The sequence below is a fragment of the Taudactylus pleione genome, unplaced genomic scaffold (genome assembly GCF_031769625.1).
Source record: "Taudactylus pleione unplaced genomic scaffold, aTauple2 ptg000129l, whole genome shotgun sequence".
Classification (NCBI taxonomy): domain Eukaryota; kingdom Metazoa; phylum Chordata; class Amphibia; order Anura; family Myobatrachidae; genus Taudactylus; species Taudactylus pleione.
Window position 1 is genome coordinate 9,438,745 of NW_028284531.1, and position 18,388 is coordinate 9,457,132.

Genomic DNA, 18,388 nt, shown 5'->3' on the forward strand with positions numbered 1-18,388 from the left:
TGTTCCTTTATCAGTTCAACGGAGTGAGTATCTTTCCTGCCCCATCCTGCAGTAACACTCAGCTGCAACTTTTTTCTGATACTGCTGACTCGACTGGCTTTGGAGTTTACCTCAACGGTTCATGGTGTGCTGCACCTTGCTAGTATAATTTTTGATGCGATAACCTGGGCGTAGTCCATGCGATTGACCGTCAGAATTTGTCCTCTCTTCCGGTTGTTCGTTTGCTAGCGAGACTTATTCTACGGTACCTGCTGCTTAATGTCCATTTTATTGCCAGGCATGTGCCTGGTGTACAGAATGGAATTGTGGATGCACTGTCGCGATTCGACTGGCTTTGGTTTCAGGGAATTAGCCTCTCAGGCTGATCTGTCCGGTGACCTGTGTCCTCCTTATGTTTGGCAGATCACCAGGCTGGCATGGAGGAATTAGCTTTGAGAGCCATGCCTCCAGGACATTGCGCTGTTATCAGGTGGGATGGCTGGAATGGGAGCATTTCCAGGTTCGGTGGCTCAGGCACGTAAGAGCTTGCAGCAAGTCATGCTGGCTTTTATTTGGGGTCTGTATTCGCAAGGACGCTCGCTTGCTGTGGTACGGTGTAATTTAACAGGCGTGTCGCTTTTCTGTGCGTTATATGACAGGAACGGCCCCTCCAGATCCTTCAGAATTTCAAGGGCCTAAAGGGGTTGGTCCAGGTCAACCCCTACAGCAGTTTACTGCAGGCGTTCCATTGTTATGTCCATGTTGCTTTTCTTGGTGGCTGTGATCCCTTCAGTTTGTTTTTTCAGCTTTTGAATGCATGCTGTTTCAAAAAGGTTTTACCATGGCGCTTCATGGACCGTTTTGGTTTCGCGAATTAGTTGCCCCCTCTAAGAGGGCTGACCCACCACTCACTATTGCGGACGTAATTGTACACCCAGACGCGATGCTATGCCTTATATGGTGCTCCAAGATGGACCAGGCTGGTATAGGGCGCTGGTTTTCACTTCAACCATAGCCCATTCCTGCAGTATATCCGGTTGCGCTGGTGCGCGCCTTTGAGCAGATGCATGGCGATTGGGATGGGGCATGGTTGATGCACGTTTTGTCATGTTTGAAGCGTTGTTTGGCATCTTTAGGGCTAAAAGCCGAGTGAGTTCAGTACTCACTCATTTAGAATAGGAGCTGCTACATCTGCGGCTTCTGCTGGCTTATCCGACGGGGATATCCAATCCCTTGGTCGGTGGCGTTATGCTGCGTTCCGACGCTAAATTCGTCCGGGTTTCGCTGTTTTGTTCCAACGTAGCTCAACAGAGGCCTAACCACTCGCTGACCTACTGCGGGAGTCTATAATGAATTTTTTATTTTCCCCCGGGGGCCCAATTGGCTTCTGAATTATATGATATGGCATGATTGTTCGTTTACTCCAGGGGTTTTTTATGTTTTTTTTGCCTCAGGTCTGGTTAGCTACGTTGCTACCCTCCCCCTTCCCACCTCTTTGTTATGGTTCCATGTCTTGTCGGTATAGTGTGTCTGTGATTCGCTGCTTTGTTTATGTTTTCTTTCCGTGTTATAAAGTACTGCATCTGGGTGGGAATGATTTAGGTCAGCACACTGCCCTGGATTTGTGCTCTGTTGTCATTAGGGACTTCCATTTGATAGCAGAAGCCATGCCTTCCTCAAGTTGGCGTGGTCCTTAAGTTGGTGTGGTCCATAGGAGTGTTTGGAGGAATGCTGGTTCTGGTGCGCGGTTGAATGTGGCTAGGAGGAAGGTCAATACTGCATTGGTGAGGTACATGTTTGAGAATAGTTGTGGTGTAGTGGAACATGTGTTGATTCAATTCCGGTATGCACATTTGTATTGTGGAGATAATGTGCATCTTTAGTCCTGCGGGTTTGGCTATTTTTCTGGAAGGCATTTTTTTATTTCTTTTGCTGGTTGATGTGTTTCTGGTTAAAGATTTGAGTTATGGTCGCGGTGCATCGGTTTAGGCCACGCTTGGCGGAAAAGAAAGACACTTTGCGTTAGCTTATGTTAATAGTTAGGCTTAGTGGGTGCACTCTCCTTGATGTCCAGTAAGGAGACAGGGAATTGTCCAGGACGGGGAAATGGCTATACCACCTGGATGGGTGGTTGAAGGTAAAGGAGAGTTGATCACCAATGCTTGGCTTGTGTGTGTGTTTGTTTGAGCTGTTTGGTTATTATTGTCCTGTGCGTTATTTTTGTGCCGTCACCATTATTATGATTAACTCATAGTTTAAAATTTTTTGTCAATTTATTTATTTATTTTAAGTCATTACATTTTAAATGCCAACACTGTTGCCTGTGTCTTTATTTTAGAAGTTAAGTTACATTGTATTTAAGAAGGTTATTATATATTATATTTAGTGAGTTTAGTTAGCCCGAAGGCTGACAATTAAGCATCAGGGACATTAAACCATGAGTGTTTGGAGTGTTGCCATTGTAATAAGGTGTTGGTTATTGCCCCTTTAAGTTTAGTTTTGATAGGCAGCCAATAAGTAGTTCAGAGGGAGTGGTTAAGGTGTATTTAGTGGGAAGAAGTAGTGTGATTTGCCTCTTTGTTCCAGTTTTTCCCACTCTCCCTCCCCATTTTTGTTTGAGTTTGTTGTTTTGTGTGGAGAAAAAAACGGCACTTTGAGTTAGTTTATGTTAATAGTTAGGCTTAGTGGGTGCACTCTCCTTGAAGTGGAATAAGGCGACAGCCAATTGTCCTGGACGGGAAATGGCTATACCACCTGGGTGGTTTAAAGGTAAAGGAGAGTTGATCACCAATGCTTGACTTGTGTGTGTGTTTGAGCTGTTTGGTTGTTATTGTACTGTGCGTTCTTTTTGTGCCGTCACCATTATTATTAACTTATAGTTTAAAATGTAATGACTTGCCAAAAAGAAATTGACAAAATTTGTTAAACGCCAACACTTGTCTGTGTCTTTATTTTAGAGGTTAAGTTACTTTGTATTTAAGAAGGTTATTATATGGTAACATGATAATACACATTAGTGAGTTTAATCACCGGCCAGGACTCACTGGCATTTGGTGTGGTTCCACTATTTGAATTTTTGACTGCGCTTCAGCTCCACTTCTGAAGCCGCCACTGGTCAGAACCCAACGTGAGCACATGGCTATGCTCAGGCGGAATGACCCTAATCACACCCTGGCAAGTGGAGATGCGACTGTGATGTGTACGAATCAGCTATAAATGCGTGCGCTTGGCTACAGGGGAAAGTATGTGCAGTGCTAAAAAGTGCAAGATCCATCCACAAAATGTACTTACTGTACGTGCAACTCTGCATTGACTCCTATGTGCGCAAGCTCATGCAACCAGTACAGTTGTGATAACATGTTGCTGTCAAGGGCGATCTCAGACACTGAAGACCTCTCAAGTCAATCGTAATTTGAAGGTTTCTATTGTAGCTAAGTACTAGTTGCTACAAAAACAGCAGTTGAAAATGCATTTCATCATTCAAATGTGTTGTAACCCATAGCAACCAATCAGTTAATTGTTTTTCATAAGTCTATGATGGATGTCAGATGGGTCCTTTCAACGCTGGCATTTTTCCAGCTAGAGCTCTCCTATCGCTCGATCACTCCCGTGCTGACACATGTAAGTGAAGGGGAGCGATTACTGTCAGAAGACATTACAATGCAGCCTCTTCAGAGCTTAATCACTACCATGTGACTGGGAGGAGAGTTCTCCCTTCACTTTAGTGTATCAGCACGGGAGCAACCGAGCGCTATGAATTGTAGCTCTTTCTAGCTGGAAACACACTGGCGCTGAAAGCCGGCGTTTGACACCACCCTTAGAGCTTGTTTATGCAGTTCTGCTGGCAATTGTGTCACACTCTGCTGCATGCCCCTATCTCCAGAAAGTTGCCTGCATTACATGTACTGCATTATGTCTGTGCTTATGTAACCACACTGATCCTTTATGGCATCAATTCTTAACCCTTGGTTTGGAACCCAAATTATGGTTCGCCAGACCCTTTAGTATGGGTAGCCATTACTTACTGTTTACAAACCTCATGTGCTGTCACCTGAAGAATGTGTACATACCACCATTCCTAATAACCAGTGGTGGCTCTAGAGGTGGGGCTGCAGCACAGTCCAAAATTCAATATGGGAGCCACACCAACTGCCACTCCCAACACTGCCAAATATTGCAGTTGGTGTGGCTTCCCTCTTTGAATTTTGGACTACACTGCAGCTCCACCTCTGGAGCCGCCACTGCTAATAACCAATTGGTACATGGTGATGCCCCCAGTCCACCTTGCCAACACCATCAGTCCAAGTCCCAGTAACAGACCTCATCAGCTTGACCATGCCCCTGATCTGTATGCAGTGCCAGCTTCTGCAAAATTGTATATTTATCTATACTTTAACCACTTCATGACCAGATATTTTATCACCTTATGACCTGGCATCTGTTTCAGTTATACATAGAATCATTTATTAACTAATTTGTTAATGTTTGTATCCTATAAATATTTTTGGTATTACTTTTTTTTTTTTCATTTCACTTTTTTTGTCTTTTACATGGGGGTACTTTTAACAGTGGCATAACTAGGGTACTTGGAGCCCAGAGCAAGATGGAAAATGGAGGTGCCCCTATGTGCCTGCGTGGTGAAAAATAGGGTGTGGCCACATGCCACAATGGGCGTGACCACTTGAAAATGGGTCGTGTCAACATGACACACCACCCTTTCTCGTCACTCTGGGAACATTCCTTTCCATATGTATCTTAATACCCCCAGTAGTAGTGCCCCTTTTGCAATGCCCACTTTAGTACTGCCTCTTATGCAATGTCCCCAGTAGCAGTGCCCCACGTAGTAGTACCCCTTATACAGTGCCCCATAAAGTACCCCACAGTAGTGTCCCTTATACAGTTCCCCCAGTAGTGCCCCTTATACAGTGCCCCCAGTAGTGGTCCCCCTCATACAGTGCCCCCAGTAGTGTCCCCTTATGCAGTGCCCCCAGTAGTGCCCCATATACAGTGCCCCCAGTAGTGGTCCTCATTATGTAGTGCCCCCAGTAGTGCTCCTTATACAGTGCCTCCAGTAGTGGTCCCCCTATGCAGTGCCCCCAGTAGTGGTCCTCATTATGTAGTGCCCCCAGTAGTGGTCCTCATTATGTAGTACCCCTTACATATACACAGTCACAGACACAAAAAAAAACAACACTTACCTGATTCCCTGCTCATGCGCCCGCTGCTGTCCGCTCCCCCATCCGCCTTGCCCGCTCAGCATCATGGGAGAGGCGTCATGACATCTATCCCATCACCCACTGTGGGAGCAGGCAGAAGGAGCTCATGAGTGAGCTCCATCACCTACTCGGTGGCGGTGAGTACTACACCGCCACCGAGTAGTACTCACTGCGGTCCGCATTACACTACCTGAAACTAACCTGGACTGCGGCTGGTGTCTACTGAGGGATACCTGCAGCTAGTCCCTAGCCCCCAGCAAACCAGAGATGCCAGTGTTCAAAGTTACCAGGGACTGTGAACTTGAAAGCCAGCTGGAAGCATTAGACATTCCGCGGTTGGAAGCTTCTATATCCACTCCTACCATGCTGTTGGTTCAAGGCTCGAAAATTAGAGGTGGCTTGGGGCTACAGTCTGTGAATATCAATAGAGCAGCGGTGGAGAGAGTGTAGTGTCTCACACTTCCAAAAAGCTGTCTTGTTCCTGGGGTTGGCCTTTGCAACCATCTGGTGGATAGCAGCACTGTAGTTAAGGGGCACATTCATAGTGTAAAAATTCTCCCTAGTGAAAATTTAGTGTTAAATTACTATTTAGCTGCATTTTACCCTAAGTAGCATGCACAGATCATAGTGATCTGTGTATGCTTCTCCCAAGCTCACCTGTCTCAGGCAGGTGTATTATTTTGGGTGGTTTGAAAGTCAGATTTGAAATCGATTTTTATTCGACTTCCAAGTCGACTGTTAGTAAATGAGGGGATTCTGTAATGGTCTATGTAAAAGTATCGATGTTTGGTCGATGTTCAGTTTTGGTCGGGATTCGATTTTATAGTCGATTTTGCATTTAGTAAATCCCTCATCTACAAAATCGAATGAAAATCGACCAGACATATACCAAAATGAAAAAATCAACCAAAATCAACCTTTATTAAATATATGTAGTCTAATTATTTGGTAGTGTTACAGCACTTTTGTGCACCATGCACCAAGGGCCCGATTCAGAGATGGACGCTAATGCGATTTTTTCACAGATCGAGCGATTGTTTGCCATTGCGCATGTATATAAGCCATGCTTTGCACGTGCTGCGATTGTCCTGCGATTCCGCACACATGGAGGATCCATTTGCAAAGTGAGTGACAGTTAGTCAGCATTTGGGTGATGTAACGGGGGGTGGTTAATAAAACGCAGGCGTGTCTGACCATTTACAGCATAAGAGCCATTTGCGTGTTAGGAGAGCTGCCGAGTCAGATGACCGTACGATGTGCGCTGATGCTACCGATATTTACGCAGGTAAGCAACGTCGTAAGCATATGTGAAGGCAGCGGCGGGCGTTCTTATGCTTGGTTAAGCTTTGTAACTATTAGCATGTATTCGCAGCAGCGTTCAGTGCGAAATCGCAGCTGCTATGGCATTAGCGTTCATCTCTGAATCAGGTCCCATGTCATTAAACATTGTTTTGGTCTTCTGTCTTTTTTTTTTTTGTCAAAAACTAATAACAATAACAATAATAGTGTATTAACTTTTCTCCTGCCTTGTGGCGGAGAAATAATCCTACATTAAAGTTGTTTCTAATCAATCTGCATGTGGCCTGCAGAGCTGACATGAAATGAGTTATGTTCTGGAATAGTCTTGTACACGTGTGGATTAAAAACAACAGCTGTAAAAAGAAAGACAAACGGGTCAATTCAATTAGGTGTGAGTTGGTCCTGCACCGCAATTTGTATCTGCAATTCAATTCCAAACTCACATTGATTCCCATTTTGTGTGCGCATCACTCTGAGCAGGAGAAAAGTAGGGAAAATCTTTATTTGAAGGAAAAATGTCTAGACACAGTACATCCCTCCAAATTAATAATCACACACTTGGAGGGGTTTTAAAATCATAATTTGGCCAATAATGACATGTCAGTTCCAGGTGAATTTCTTTAAAAATCTCAAAAATGGGTTAAATTATGTGGGACAGGTACGTGGAGGTGTAAATAATATGGAACAGGTATGTGGAGGTGTAATTGATGTGGAACAGGTATGTGGAGGTGTAATTGATGTGAGACAGGTACATGGAGGTGTAAATGATGTGAAACAGGTATGTATAGTTGTAAATGATGTGGTACAGGTATGTAGAGGTGTAAATGATGTGGGATAGGTATGTGGAGGTGTAAATGATGTGGAACAGGTATGTGGAGGTGTAATTGATGTGAGACAGGTACGTGGAGGTGTAAATGATGTGGGACAGGTATGTAGAGGTGTAAATTATGTGGGACAGGTATGTGGAGTTGTAAATGATGTAGGACAGGTATGTGGAGGTGTAATTGATGTGAGACAGGTACGTGGAGGTGTAAATGATGTGAAACAGGTATGTGGAGTTGTAAATGATGTGGTACAGGTATGTAGAGGTGTAAATGATGTGGGATAGGTATGTGGAGGTGTAAATGATGTGGGACAGGTATGTGGAGGTGTAAATGATGTGGGACAGGTATGTGGAGGTGTAAATTATGTAGGACAGGTACGTGGAGGTGTAAATTATGTGGAACAGGTATGTGGAGGTGTAAATGATGAGTGACACGTATGTGGACATGTAAAAATGTGGGACAGGTATGTAGAGGTGTAAATGATGTAGGAAAGGTATGTGGAGGTGTAAATGATGTAAGACAGGTATGTAGAGGTGTAAATGATGTAGGAAAGGTATGTAGAGGTGTAAATGATGTAGGACAGGTATGCAGAGGTGTAAATGATGTAGGAAAGGTATGTAGAGGTGTAAATGATGTAGGACAAGTATGTGGAGATGTTGTATTGATGACAGCTAAAAAGTGTATATTCTAATTTTTTACAATCTTGAAAAGTTATTATACAGACATGTTTCTGTAACCCAAAATGTTGAAAAGACTAATGTGCTGAAAAACACTTGCTATCATTTTTCAACCATTAATAAAATTAAAAAGTGCAAAAATCAGCCATTTGACACCTTTTAGGAATCTTCAATACTTTCGTTATGGCCACTGCCAGCCAAAAGAAATTTTGGGGCCCGGTACTGACAAAATAGGCAGGGCCCCCTGGGGTATAGGGCAGATTTGGGTGGAGTTGTGGATAATGTGGGTGGAGCTACTTCGGGGATGGTGCCTCAATTGGTGTGTAAATCAGGGATGGCTAGACATGGTGGAGGGGGGGCACATGGTAGAGAAGACTGGATATTAATGGGGGGCACAGGGCAGGGAAGTGGATTGGGGTGGCAAAGGGCATGGAAGGATGGTTTGGTCTGCTGGGGGAAAGGGCAGGGAAGGCCGGCTGGCCTAGGGGAGAGGGAGGGCAGAAAAGGCTGGCAGGCTGGCTAGACATAGGGGTGCCGCAGGGAAGACTGGCTGGACTAGGACAGGGAAGACAGGCTGGTTGGCTGGACTAGAAGGGGGAGGTAGTGCAGGGAAGGCTGACTGGACTGGGGGGTAGGCATGCAAGGAAGGATGGCTGGGAAGGAGAGGGCTTAGGGAAGGCTGGCTGTATTCGACTGGGGGCACAAGACAGGGACAACACAAACATACAATTATCTGAGAAAGGGGTCAGGGTGGCAGCGGCGAGCAATGCACCGGGTGGCAGCCGGAGAAAAAGCATCTGCGTTGCCGCAAGAAAAGTATGGAGCCGGCTGTGATTGGCTCGCGTAACAGCAGCCAATCAGGAGCAGCCGCGTCTGATTGGCTGCTGTTCCGCAAGCTCTGATTGGCTCGCGGGCCAGCTGAATACTATTGGCTTCCCCGGATTGGCTGCCGTTCCATTAGCTGTGATTGGCTCGCGGCCGGCTCCATAGTAGTGCAAATGCAGCAGCACCGATCCTCTTCCTCGCCGCTGCCACCTGAGCCCCCTATCTCTCCGGGCCCAGGACAGAAGGCCCGGCAGTCCCCCCTGATGGCGGCCCCGCTGTCAGCCTTCTATATGGTCCTGCTATTCTAATTGCCAATTATTTGGGGATCCAGGATGGTTTTCACACTTTTTCATGCACTTCTCCCATGTTGCTTTTTGTAGACGTTGCACAACTTGGCTGCAAGTACCGTGAATTGTCATTTATAATTGAATGTTGCATTTCTCGAGTGCACGCATACACATGATGTATGCAAGTTTCATGTAACACACTCGCTTTTGCATACTCACTCCTAATTGAATTTATCCTAAAGGGGGAGATGTATCAAGCTGTGGAGAAGTTGGCTAAAATAACCAATGTGCTACTGTCATTTCATAGACTGTGTTATATAAATGACAAAAGCTGATTGGTTTCTTTTGGCAACTTCTCCAGTTTATCTCTCTCCAATGCTTGAATCATCTCCCCCAAAACCTTGCACTTTGCTCTTTGCTTGCTCTTTAACGGAGAGAAGGCAAAGCATGCTGTCAGAGCCTCCCTGCAGCATAGTGCACTACTGTATGTATTTAATAAGAACTCCCAAAAATGCCATTATAAAAACTTATGATCGCTGGCAGTGTTCAAATTTACACAAAGCAAAACAAACACTTATCGATAAGTGTGTATATGTATACAGGACTATTTGCTTATGAAATATCAATGTTAAAGTGACTTGAGTAGGACACATTGAGCATGTAATATTAAAGCCGTTGTGTGTGAACTCAACTACAGTAGTCAGAGGTCTCACATGCCCCTCTCTTCCTTATTGATTACACTAGAAGTTAGCAAGCAGAGAGAAAATTCCTTCTATGGCTGGTCGGAGTCACGGTTGTCCCACTCAGACCCCTTGCATATGGAAGCTAATTTCACCCTCAAAAAATATAATTTTAAATTGTGGCTTTGAATGGGAGCCTGGGAGTTGGGCAACCTCTATTGGCAATTCACATAGCACTCGCACCCCTTGCTTCTGCTGTAGTCCTACTCCTCCCCACTGACACTGCACATGTTTGCCTTTGCAATGGTTAATTTGCACTTGCTGTAAGGTGGGAGACCGGAAGTAAATGTAAAGGGCAAATGCAAGTAAATTAAGCTAGCAATTGAGAAAAAACGCATTGCAAAGCCAGCACTTCTGAGCACAAAGTGCAAACGCCGCAGCTCCTGCCTTTGCTGACTTGGGGTCTGTAATTGTGCGAATGCGCAGGATTGTGATCCCGTGTATGCGCACAAATAAACAAGCCGGCTTGCTCCTAGGAACTGGGAAGGGCTGCCATTATAGCAGGGGAGTGGCCTCCCATGGAGAACACTGCTAATTTCAGTCCGCACCACCAGTCCCAGGGGATGAAAACTCCTCCTCCAGGGACTGCATATCCATCATGTGATTAGCAGGGGAGCGCTTAGAATGGGAAGTCACTGCCACTACTAGGCAGACCCTGCGGGGGGTGGATTTTTCCATTCCTAAACCCATTTACATGCTTTTACTAGAATTCTCAAACATGTAAAGTTTAGGTACAGTAGGTGTCCTTAATGCTGAAAATAAACCAGTAAATTAAGCCCACAGAAATTAAGCAGTATTTACATATAGTCGTCATGTTATTTGGAAGAAAAACAAAAAGTATTTTAGTTGACATTTTTTATAAAATAATAATATAACATGTTTTCATGTTTTTTTGTAAACGGGTATGAGTATACAGTATATGAGTATACAGAATATGAAGCAAGAATTATTTATTTGATTATTTTTAAATCAAGGAATTGTTAGAAGTGTCTTTTTTTGAAGTGATAAATCCTTCGCTTTCTCACTGTATTAACAAATCCTGGCAGCGTGTAATGTAAATATGCAGACGTCAATCCCTGGTGCTGTGATAAGTAATATACTGATAAAAGGCTCTTTCTCTACAGGGCACAGTGATAGTAGTGTGATATAAATTAGCAATAGTCATTATTATCAATCCTAGATGCTGGACGTCTTGAAGTGTCCTTACTTCTGACCTGTCAGTCGAGTTGACATGAGCTGGCTGCAGTGGTATTATAAGCAGCACATGTTGCTCTAATTAATACAACCGGCCATTTTCTCAGTTTCATATATTTGGTAATGAAGTGGAACACTATGAGAACTGAATTTTGTTTAAATTAACTTTTTTAAATGTGATTTTTTTTTTTACTTAAAAGTTTTTCATTGTTATTTTATTTTCTTGTCTGCCGTTTAGGTCCATCAGAGCTACCAAACCCTCAGAAAACTGTGTCATAATTGCTGTAGTTAGAAGGTAAGTGTCAACATCATTGAACTTTATCCAGTCTAATAACTTTGTAGAGAAATACCTTTATTATACTGTGAAAACATTGGCATTTGGAATTTTTTTTAGTATATATTAAAACATAGTTAAGACCACATACTGTATAAATCACTTTGCTTTTGTGTAAATGTTTAAGTGGGTTTACAAGTCCGTTCTGTGTTTATTAGACATGCTAAACCGGAAGTTGCTATCTTATTCAAGACAAATGCATTATGTAAACGCTTCTTATGTTTACAATGTGTTCCCATTGAAATGAATGTAAGTTTCAAATGAATTGAAATGTACAAAATAACAGACTGCAACGTAAGCTAAAGACACACATAGTAAAGCAAATATGTACGTTCTCAATTAGTACTATGACTTTTATGTACTCATATGTATATACAGTATATATATGTGCATAACTTGCATTAAAATGCTTGTAAAATGTATATTTTTAACACCAGTGGCTGTGTAACCTAAGAAAGGCATAACTGAAAACTTGGGCTGGAGAATCCACATTTGTTTACACTGAAAATAACATGATTGCTTCTTGTAGGATGGTCATCAACAAATAGTGGAGGCAGCCATTTTGTCAGTTCCACCTACTATTCAGAAGAATGTAGCTTATTAATTCAACACTAAAGGACTTCACTACTAAAATTTATGAGGCCTTTCTAAAATGAATGAAGTGCTGCTTTCTTGTGAATTAATAAGCTGTATTCTCATGTATATTGATCAGCCCACAAATGGCTGTGTTCGCTGTGTATGGACACCTGGGCACTTTAATCACCACTAGCTGTGCTATGGCATGAAACCTGCTGGGGCACAGCCACATTTCTAAAAGTTTATATTCGCCATAGTTTAGAATTAGAGGAGCGGTACTTATTAAGGAATGGGTATGTAATGCCAGCTGTCGGCATGCCTCCTGTCAGAATACAGATAGCGGCATCCTGATGGTTGTTATCCCGACAGGGGTCGGATAAGTATACTTACCCTTCCCCCCCTATCCCTAACCTTCCCTTACTGTAGCCTAACCCTAACCCTCCCCACCCCGCACCCTATCCCTCCCCGTTAGTGCCTAAACCTAACCCTCCACCCTTCGTGCCTAAACTTAACCCTCCCCCTTAATGCCTAGCCCTAACACCCCCCCCCAGTGGTGCCTAACCCTAACCCTCCCCCCTAGGGGTGCCTAACCTTAACCTTCCCTCCAAAATCTAACCCTGCTATGGTCCCTAAACCTGACCCCCTCCCCCCCGTGGCTTATGCTAATGGCGCCCCGGACTTACCTCATTTGGGCTGGCAGCCTTCGGCGTTCTGGTCGGGATTAAGATAGGCGTCAGTATTTTGGCGCCTATCTTAAGTCCCTTGTCGGGATTTCCCTGTCGGTATTGAGACTGGAGACATTGCGACCGCCAGTCTCATAACTACATCCCCTTATTAAGGCTCATTTACAAAACATTGAATAATGCAGATGGGTAGCACCTATCTGTCTGCCTAGCCTTAGCTCATAAGATGGTGTATGTGGATACCTAATGTGAGAAGTAAACATTGGCAGGGTGACAGGTGATTTGTACAAAAGTAAAAACACATGCGGGTCTATTCATGATGTCAATTATATCGCGGTCCCCGATAATTAACATTCTAATTTGATGCGAGTGCCGGAGTAATTCATCATTGCTCTGGTGCGGAGACAGCTGATCCGAAAATCAGCTGTCTCCCCGAAGTGTATCACTGCGAAACTTTTCATCGCGCCTTTCGGAGCAGTGATGCTAGTGCGCATGCGTGACCTACAGGTCACGCATGTGCACAAGAGCCCCGACATCCGGCGGAAGGAATTGGACAGGGGCCATGCGGGTTGCGAACCCGGAGTGGGAGCATTTGCCAATTCTGTCTCCATACTTGTGTATGGGGACAGCGGGCCATTCCACCAGAGGAAGGTAAGCAGGAGATATATGATATCTATTGTTTTACCTTCTTGATGAATGGCCTGATATTTCTACAATTGCAGGTGAAAATGTTCATTTTCACCTGCTTTTGTAAACATTAAGTGATGATGAATAGGCCCCTTAATACTGTATTCCTGCACATTATCACTTTGGTACCATCAATTTCATTAATTACATTTACATGTTTCTCCTAAAATACTGCTTAAGAACATTTCTAGAACATTTAGAGAAAGTGAACATCAAGACTATGTTTATCATATTGGGATTTGTGCACATAAAATATCCTGTTCTGCAACACAAGATCTAGTTTTTACAAGATGTGACGCTGCGAAAGCTATCCCCATAAGAGGCAGAAAGAATATTGTAATTCTGTAGTTGTTACTATTGTGGCTCACTAAGGGCAGATGCATGACGCAATGCGATGCATCCCACTACTGTTCGCAAGCATAACTTGGTTTATTAACGCTGTATGCTTGAAAAAAATCACAAAGGACAGTTCTCCCGGTAATAGCTGTCTATTGCGATATACCTTCCGTGTTTATGACCCAGAAGTCTTTCTGCGCATGTGTTGCGTGACGCACCTGCCGCAGGGGTTGCTGGAAGGAATCTAATTGGATCCTTTTTAGGGGCCGTTGTGAATAGAAGTGCATAGGCTTCTATTGGGCAACACCATCTAAAGACGGCATTGTCCACCGCATCCAAGCAGCTTGGTACATATGCGATAAGTGGCCAAGCCTCCGAATACATCATTTTCGGAGGTTTGACCACAAAATTAGCATTGCTGCATCCCACCCTAAAGCTGGGTACACACCTTAATGATGTGCCGACCTAGCAACGTGGCAATGTGATGTAACGATATAGCATATCGCCATATACACTACACAATTCGCCGTACGGCAATGCATTATATTGTTACATGCCTAATGTAACAACACTGTGTCGTCCTTGGCATGGTCCCATCTGATGTGCAGCACATTAGATGGGAAGATGAAACCACACAATTCATCAAACGATGAATTGGGTGCATTTATGGGTACACACTATTACGATGGTCGTTGTGATCAACTGCTGATTGCAATATCGGCCAGTATATCGCATAGTGTGTGCTCAGCTTAAGTCGTGCCCAAATAAGTATCCACATTTGCACTTAGGCATTTTTTTGTAACTGAGCCTTACTGTGTGAACTGTTTACTGTCAAGTCCAATTATGTTTTTTATTGTTTTTTTAGAGCATCATTACCTCTTTAATCTTCAGACATGATTAAGGAACACTTATTAATTGTCCTTAAAAAGCTTTGAAATTACATTTCAGTCTGAACTAGTCTGAGATTAGTATTGTTTCTGTGTTAAATTGCCTGTATACAGCCCACCAGATGATTTCTACTAAAACATTGTGTAATATACTGCTTATTCTGCTTATCTTATTACGAGTCTTTTCATTTTTCATGTCCTGCTATTGAAGACAAAGTGATCGAGATGAAACGTCGATAATGCCCCTAATATCTGCTGGATTTACCAGGGTATGTGCAAATATTTCTAGACTTCTAGACTGTTTTGCAAGAGAGTTGCTACAATTTTTTAACTTACCGTAGGTAGCCTATTAGTGTTTGTAGAATGTCACTCATTAGCCATTAATTAATGTGTCAGTCTTGCCAGAAGCATTTGTTGGTTTCTTTGGTTTGTGAATCAATGACATTCTCATTACTTCATTACTACAAAAGAACACAAGTAACAATTCAACTATTGTATGTGAATGAAATATTTGTACTCTCCCCCCTTATTATTGCTCTCGCTATAGAGCGCTTGGCCTGTGCTATTAGAGCCTCCTCATTGATATCTGGTATTAAAATCATGGATAAAGAGAAAAAAATGGGCCTCTGTGCTGATGATATGATTTTGTTTCTTACACATATGAGGCGCGCTATACCTGCTAGAATTAGTGGAGGGCTATAGTTTATATTCGGGCATTCGCATAAATTGGGACAAGTCTGGTATCTTTCCTCTCCTTCCTGCTACTCCCCCACCACCTGCATATGATTTCCACTTAGGTGGTGTATTCAATTTAAGTATCTTGGCAAATTTTTTTTATAAGGTCTGGTCCCTATGGCAGTATTTCCGTTATGCCCTTCTCACCTCTTCTACTGACTATGCTTAATCATTTCTGGTTATTTTATTATTTTTGTACCTCCGCCAGCCGGTACTTCTTTACACTCACAATCATCATTGTTAATGTTGGATTTATACTCCATTTCTCCAAACTGTCTTCATTTCTGTTTTGTGTATTAATTTTTAAATCTATTGCCAGATTACTACCCAGTTAATTAGTGCACTTATTTTGATACTTCGATGTGACACAATGCTCATGTTTAATAAAAACACTTAATTGAAAAAAATATATATTTGTACTAAAAAAACAGTTAATTATCTCGTAAACTGGGTACACACTGGGCGATATATCAGCCGTTCAGTCAAACGGCTGATATATCGTGAGCGCAGGTGTGTACCCTGACATGTCTGTGAACTACTTTGTTCACAGATATATGGCATCGGCTGTGCAGCAAAGCAGATGGCCGATATATCTGCAGCTATATCGGTGCATCTGTTGCTGTCTACAGGCGACTTGCCCTCGCGGATGTGATGCTTAGTACATCTCGCCCTAGGAGATGACCCGCAGGGCAACAACCACCAACGATAGAGATCGGTATGATGGCATGGTGAGTGGTGAGTCAAGAGCTGATATGCTGAGTAAAATCAGTATAATACAGGTCAGGAGTAAACTGAAATACAGTGAGGTTAAAGTCCACTTGAACCTGCAATGAGCAGGACTTGCTAGTATTGTTATTATCATTAATTTATATGGTGCCACAAGTGTTCCGCAGCGACTTACAAAGTACATAAACAAATAAGTTCACCAGTGACTTACAATACAATACAATACAGGATGAGGACAAGGATAATATACATTGCTACATTAGCAACCATAACACCCAGTTAAGCAACAGAGCAAAGCAACCAAGTGTTAGGTGCCTTAGTGGGGAGTAAGGAGTAGATGAAAGTAAAGTAAGGAGAAGCACAAGAAGGTAGAGGGCCCTGCTCGTAAGAGCTAACAATCTAAAGGGGAGGGGCACACAAACAGATGTGACAGAGATGGGGTAGACAGGGAGGAAGGAGCATGTTAAGATGAGGTAGATTAGGTCACTGTGGCAGAAGACTTAGCACTGGAAGCACTAGAAGAGTCTTGAGATGCCCAGGAGACATCAGAATATAAGCATGCTAGAATTGAAGAATAACTTGCAGACTTGTACTGTAGATGAACCGAATGTTGCAGCTTGCAAAAATCCAGCATGACAGGTTCAGGCAGTGGATCAAATGTAGCACTTACACACTAGTGAGTGAGATCACTGGAAGCTAAAGAACTACATTGTTCCAACAAGGTGTTTGTGTCAGGTGTAGGCTTAAATAGGGTGCTCTTGTCAGAGATAGGCTGAAGTGGCCATGTGAGCGCAGGAGACATGTAGAGACTGGATAGTGGTGCTCACCTGATCAGAGACAACATGGCTGCGCCCATGAACCTCAGTAATTGTTTTGACAGCGCTCTGGGACAGGATAGCTCACCCTGGTAAACAACGCCAGACAAGGTAAGAGTGACTAAGTCCTACAGATGTGTCCTCATACATCAAGCCTTAATACGCCACATAGCGTGATTTGCCTTGTGTGGTTAAGCCGCCAGGTCCCGGTCTACTCTGCTAGCGTTGGGCGTATTTTAGTTGCCGAAAATGTTAAGTTGCAATGCGATGTGTCGGGGACGCACCAGCAGACTGTGTTGATTTATTTGATGTACGACACTTATATATATGAGCCACAATGGAACTTGGAATGTAAAAAGCTGCGGCCGCTACATTGTAGCACTTCCTATACAGATTCAGAGACTCAGTTCCACACAGGTATACAAGGTTTGTGTATCAAATTAATCAGCACAGTCAGCAAAAAAAAAGACGCCCGGCGCTAGCAGAGTCTCATGTGACCTGGCGTGCTGAGATGCAAAGATGTATAAGGACACTTCTGTAGCTTTATGACTATCTCTTTCCAAGCTTTGATAAATCTCCCCCTATGTATTGGTTACATCTGCGTGTTGTAGGGTTCCCATATGTCTCCGTTTACAATGGTCTGCCCAGTTCATGTCACGGAATATCTGTCATTTGCAATGTTTATTTTCCTAGGATTCAAACTTCCGGTTAAATGGAATAAATAGTTATTTAACCTCTCTTGTTTTGTATCTCAGTATCTATTCTAATGATAGACCTTATTCAGAGTTGAATGCAAACATAAGTGCAAAATGCACCCACATAAAAAAGTTTTGCGACCTATTCTGACTGGGACGCAGATGTGAAATGCGATCAACTCTACATAGGTAGCAAATGTGGCTCCTTCCCCATGCCAGTAACAGGAGCAAACAGGAGGTGTAGCTTGCCTGTGGGCAGGGCCGGCTCCAAGGGTCAGAGCACCCAGTGCCGGCTATTAACAGGGCGCGGCGTGCCTCATTACCACAGGCCACACCCCCTACGTGAAGTTATGTGGCGGCATGCCCGCATGGCACGCCTCCAAATAATGTCAGGCTGGGGGGAGCCTCACTAGCTGTGCTTCCCCCAGCCCTCTCCCGTCACTGAATGGATGCCGCGCGCATGCGCGCAGCATCCATTCAGGCTCCGGGGTCCGGCACCGACGCACAGCTGCGGCGGTGGGGATCCCCAATCTCCCGATTTGACCACCCGCGGGCCACTTTGGCCCACGGGTGGAACGGCGGGCCACTACTGTACCGCTGAAATTGGGATGTTGGGGAGGGGTGCACCCTCTATGGGTGGCGCCCCTGTGCGACCGCACTGGTCGAACACCCCTAGAGCCGGCCCTGCCTGTGAGTACAATGATGCTGAAAATCGCAGTACACAATACATACACTTTACAGGGCGTGGCCTGAGAGTGCAGATAATAAGTAGATTGCAGCATGTGAAATGCTAATGGAACAAGATGCACGTATATATTTTTTTTAATATAGAAACAACATTAATGAACATATAAGCAGCCTTCCCCCTCATAA

The 18,388-nt window shown here is 43.8% G+C and overlaps 1 protein-coding gene across 3 annotated transcripts in view; it reads left to right on the plus strand.

The window, feature by feature from the left end:
- The window catches only part of PDE8A (phosphodiesterase 8A), a 391,617-nt gene that overhangs the window by 263,573 nt on the left and 109,656 nt on the right, over positions 1–18,388 (plus strand). For all 3 annotated transcript variants that reach the window (XM_088472833.1, XM_088472831.1, XM_088472832.1), the window contains exons 4-5: positions 11,280–11,336; positions 14,756–14,813. In XM_088472833.1, coding sequence (XP_088328959.1) covers positions 11,280–11,336; positions 14,756–14,813 — 115 coding nt within the window. The remainder of the gene's footprint in view (positions 1–11,279; positions 11,337–14,755; positions 14,814–18,388) is intronic.